Source organism: Erythranthe guttata, chromosome 4, assembly GCF_056151865.1.
Source record: "Erythranthe guttata isolate IM_541 chromosome 4, IM_541, whole genome shotgun sequence".
Classification (NCBI taxonomy): Eukaryota; Viridiplantae; Streptophyta; class Magnoliopsida; order Lamiales; family Phrymaceae; genus Erythranthe; species Erythranthe guttata.
The window spans coordinates 14808553-14814200 of NC_142536.1; the positions used below are offsets into that span (position 1 = coordinate 14808553).

The 5648-nt window shown below is 37.3% G+C and overlaps 1 protein-coding gene across 1 annotated transcript; it reads left to right on the plus strand.

Moving 5' to 3' along the window:
• The first annotated feature begins 2555 nt into the window (after nt 1-2555).
• LOC105973285 (putative late blight resistance protein homolog R1C-3) lies at nt 2556-5104 on the plus strand. Its single transcript, XM_088817543.1, has one exon. The coding sequence runs from the start codon at nt 2561-2563 to the stop codon at nt 5102-5104; it is 2544 nt and encodes an 847-aa protein (XP_088673669.1). The 5' UTR covers nt 2556-2560.
• Nucleotides 5105-5648: the final 544 nt, after the last annotated feature.

The following is a 5648-nucleotide window of genomic DNA, read 5'->3' on the forward strand; positions in this document are numbered from 1 at the left end:
GATCCATGGTTCGCCGGAACGGCGTTGGAACGGTCGGGATGGAACGGGAACGGTGCCCTCCGTTCCGGAATCCGTAATCCGAACGGTTTTTTCACCGTGACTCAAGAGAACGTTGAGAAAACGGTGCAATGGGCGAGACAGAGCCACGGAACGGCCGAAACGGCGCCAGAACAAGAGAAAATAATTATAAAAAAAAATACAGTTTGACTAATTTAAATTAAAAAAAATAAGGGGAAAAAAAAGAGAAGAAGAAAAGGAAATAATAAGATGGTGGTGGCCACGTTGGAGAATAATAGAGGTTCCCCTAAAACCAAGGTTGTAAAAAGCGGTAATTGGGTCGGAGGCGGTCAGACACCAACTCACGATTAATCAGTGCAGCAGTGATAAATCGGAAATAAAACGATTTTTAAAATTTAATATAATATATTTCTAGATATTATTTATAAAGAGACGTGCTATTTTCACCCTCGAAATATCTTATTTCACCACCAAACTAAATATATTTTTAATTTTACCCATTTCTTCTTATTTCACTTATATTTTTTACAAATTTATAAACCACCTACCACTAAATTAATTAAAATATTTATAAAAAAAATCGCACATCTTTCACCGGAAATCACACTCTCTCCACCTTAAGTGAATAATACTTTCGTCAGAAAAAACATTTTCTAAGGTCAAAAATAGCAGGAATTCACGTTTTTTGAGAAATAAATTAAGATTACTTATATGGAAGTTCCTCCAGAATTGGCCAGTTTGGCTTAACATAATTTCGTTTCCTAAAAAAGAATTACATAATATGTTGATCATCTGATATGGAAGTTTAAATATCTTGTTAATAAATATTTCATCGTAACAAATAAAAATTAAAATTTAAAAAGTATATAAAAAAAATAATAAAAAATTAATAAAATAAAATAGAAATAACTTAGAACACATGAGGATTAAGTGAATATAATGAAGGGTGGTGTATTACAAATTTGATGGGTATTTATGACATTTTATAATTTTCGGTTGTGAATTGAGATAATTTGGAGGTGGAAATAGCACTACTCTTATAAATACTCAAAACATATATAAAAAGATATTTAAACATAGTTATAATAAAAGTTTAAAAATAATAAGATCATAATACATAAATATCCTTATAAAATATAAATAAAAAAGCATTTTTTTTGAATTTACATTTATTCTTGAACATTCATGGCATACATCATTAGTTCTTTAACAATAACAATTAACATAAACATAATAAAGCATAAACTCATTTTTTTTTTATTAAAATCCCAACTTTTATTTTGAATTAAAAAAAAAAAAAAAAAAAAAATTGATTTTTGACCGATTTTTGCCACCGAGTTTGACCGTCTTAGACCGCCTCAGACCGCCTAAAACCGCATCAATGTCAAAAAACCGATTTTTCAAACCCTTACACTAAAATCGTAAAGGTTTGGGACCGCCTCCACCTCGGAGACCGATTAATCGGCCGCCTCGGCCGATTTTTAGAACACTGCCTGAAACACAGGTTCCTAAAACACGGATGTTTGGCCTCACTCTTCAATTATAGCTTACACAATTCTAGCTCGGCATTCTACGTGGTATTAATATTGCTTATATATATTTTCATAATGTTCTTTGTAATATTTATTTTTGAAATTGTAATAATATTTTGCATATTATTGTATTGTAATATTGTTATTAAAAACATATTTGAAATATATTATATCTTTTTAGCAATTTAATAAAAATATGTCCGTTTCGGCTGCGACGTTGCAACGAAATTGGAACGGTAGTGTCCGCGACAATGCACCGTTCCGTTCCAACAAACTATGGCTGGATCTTAAACAATTTGTTTTAATTAGTTTACAAAATGAAGAAGTTTGTTTGGGGTGGGGAGGCGGATGTGCTGCTGGTGCGGCGGCAGAGTTCTGTGGAGGGTTGCGGTTGTTGGGTGGAGAAGATGGTGGGTGTGTCATGTGTTTAATAATTTATTATTTTTTGTTTTGGTTTTTTATATTTAGTATATTTCTGTTTCCATTTCATTTATTTAAAATGCAAATATTATTAAAAAATTATTAAGGATAGTTTAATCATTTCATGGAGTCATCAACCAATCTCGAAGAAAGGGGCAGGCTCTCTCTCTAAACCATAACATAAAGGGTTCTTTGCTAATTTTTTTAATATGAGGACTTTTTCAATAATTCGAAATTATATAGAAGGTTCTATGGAATTAGCTCAATTCTTTTTCCTTGTTTATTTTTTCCAATTCTGAATTTATTTTAGGCTTGTATGTCAATTCTGTGATTACAGCTGTTGGAAGAGTCAATTCTTGTTGTCGTGGTTAGTTGCTACTAATTAATTATTGGTCTAATTTGCTGAATGATTCTTCTAATTTGCTGTTAAATATTGTATACTGTAGTTGGTATTATTTGACTAGGATTTCTAGATTAGAATATACAACACCCCCACATAATTATTTTCCAATTCCTTAATATTCAAAATCCAGTAGTAGCATTGAAGTAAAGATTTATTTGGCCAAATTTGAAAAGCTTCAGAATCATAAATGGCGGCTTATGCATCTCTAGTTTCACTTATGACTACCATGGATCATATCCAGAGTCATCCTCTCTTTTCGATTTCTTTCGACAAGTACCAGATGGAATCTCTCGGCGAGAAGGTTCGTTTCTTGCTAGAATTCATAGAGGCCGATTATTCCCATGGAGTTATTATTACAATCAAACAATTCGAAATTTTGGAGAGCCAAATTGCAGCTGCAGCCTATGCGGCTGAAGATGTTATCGAATCTTACGTCGTCGACCAAATTCACGCAACAAAAGATTCCAAAAGGAATTCGGTGCCACTACTCTGTTGCCTCAAGGAACCTGTAACTACTGATCAATCTGATCCATTGCACCAAATTCCCGGTGGTTCGGTTTCGTTGCTCGATCTCCAAACGGTAATCGAAGAAATGGATTCCATCGAAAAAAAGGTTATGGAGTTCAAAGATGAGATTGGATCCAAAGACGATCGTTATATGCAGCAGCCCACGTGTTCGATGGTGACTACTACATCGACACCACCGGGGAAGAATACTATGGTCGGATTTGACGAACAGTTGATTCGACTTTTGGACAAGCTCACCGGGCAACAATCTAACCGGCAAGTCATTCCTATTGCGGGCATGGGCGGCATTGGTAAGACTACTCTGGCCCAAAATGCTTACGAACATTCACTTATTCTCCACCATTTTGATATTCGTACTTGGGTCACTGTATCTCAAAAGTATAATGTGAGAGAACTTTTTGTTCAACTTCATTCAAGGCTAATAAGTAGTGAAATCAATGGTGAAATTGACGAGCAATTATTAGGACAAAAGTTGCACAAAATACTATGGGGTCGGAGATATCTGATTGTAATCGATGATATTTGGAGTATTGAAGCTTGGGAGGAGGTAAGTCGTTTCTTTCCAGACAACAACAATGGAAGTCGAATTGTTGTGACTACAAGGATATCGAATGTGGCTACTCACTTCGACTATGCGTGCTTCGAGTTGACTTTTCTAGATGAGGATAAAAGTTGGAAACTATTTTGTGAAAAAGCATTTGGTCAAGTCGGTTGCCCTTCTGAGCTAGAGGATATTGGACAGGAGATTGTTAAGAAATGCAAAGGACTTCCCCTTTCGATTTCTGTGATTGGTGGGCTTCTTGGAAGAACCAACAGAACGCATAAATACTGGAAAAATATTGCAAAAGATTTAACCTCGATTCTCAACTCTGGAAAGGACGAGAATTGCTCGAGTATATTATCTTTGAGTTACACCTACTTGCCTGTCTATCTTAAACCATGTTTTCTATACATGGCAATTTTTCCAGAAGACGATGATATTCATGTCTCCGGACTGATCAAACTTTGGGTAGCCGAAGGGTTTATAAAACCAAATGAATCACAAAGCTTGGAAGAGATTGCACGAGGTTACATAAATGATCTCATCGACAGGAATCTCATTTTAAAACAATATTTGGGATCGAATAGAAAAAATCAATTTTGTAAGATCCATGATCTTTTGAGAGACTTATGTCTAAAGATAGTTCAGAAAGACAAGTTTATGTGTATGATGGAAGAAAATGCAAGAGTAGAAAGTGAACGTCGTATTGTATGTAACAGAAAGGGGGTCCGTCGTCATACTTTGCAATTAGCACCGCTTACCCGTACTTTGGTAACGAGCACAGACGGTCGATTGTCCAACAATAGATTGTTGAGAGTAATGTCTTTCAACAATAAAGCCAAGAAAAAGTATTTACACCGGCATATTGTTGACCAAGTTAACATGCGGTATCTTGCTTATAACCAATTCAATAACTCCTCTTCTTCTGTCAAGCTTCCTACGTCGATAGGCGTGCTCTGGAATTTGCAAACAATAATTATTGCAAGGAAAATCGATGCACCGTCTCAAATTTGGGAGATGCGACAACTTATGCATGTGGATATTTATATGTTGTACCTTCCCGATCCTCCTCGGAATCAAAATCAGGATGAGTTTATTTTGCAAAATCTGCAGAAACTTGCGAATGTAACAAACTTCGTGTGGAGCGAGGAGGCTTGTAAGAGAGTCGTCAATGTCAGAAAATTGCGCATTAAGTACGATAACAACTCGAAAAGCTCAAATGACTATTCGCTCCACAATATTAGCCGCTTGCGTAAACTTGAATCGCTTACGTTCTTTTCTTACGGTCTACGCAATTTGTTGCAGAAGCCCACGTTCCCGAGTTCACTCAAGAAATTGCGTTTAGATGGTTGCGATGTTCGCTGGGAAGATTTGTCGGTGATTGGTTCGTTGCCGTATCTTGAAGTTTTGAAACTGAGTATGTGTTGGGTGGAAGGAGAAGTGTGGAATCCTGTCGAGGGGGAATTCCTTCGCCTGAAATTCTTGTCAATACTTTGTTTTGACATTGTTTATTGGAATGCAGACTGCTCACATTTTCCGGTTTTGGAGAAACTTGAACTCATGGGAATGGATAAATTGGAAGATGATATGCCTAATTGGGCCGACCCAATGGGCCTACAATTTCTTTACTTACTGAGCTACGAACCCAATATCGAAGACTAAAATCACCGAGGCCCAAACACCTTCAAGTAAGGCTTGGGCCCAACAAAGCAAACCCAACCCAATAAACGACATATAAATAGAGGTTTTACTCATTTTATTAAGGTACGTCCTATTAACTGAGCAATACTATAATACGTATTCTCTGGACTATTTCTATGATCAGCACGTCTGACTTGAGCGTCGGAGGGGTTTCCGCCGGATCAACCCCCGGCGTAGTTCACGTGTGTTCATTTCGCAGGTACCTCAGGATCATCAAGTTGTCAAGCTACTGATCTGCTTTGCTCTCCCAGCTCGTTTTTTACACTACCCTAGGTGAGCTATATTTTAGCATCATCATTTTGGCGCCGTCTGTGGGAACGATGCAAACCAGATCACGTAGCCAACAAGATCCTCCTGAGGCGTCTGCTCGGAGAGAAAATGACACAGCTAACGACCTCCCACCTCGTGGAGGCTCTGGCTTGCCACCTCCTCCCCATCCCATGGATCCGCCTCGCGAGGTTCAGGTGATCCCCCCTCGGGACCCACCACTCGCCGATCCACCACT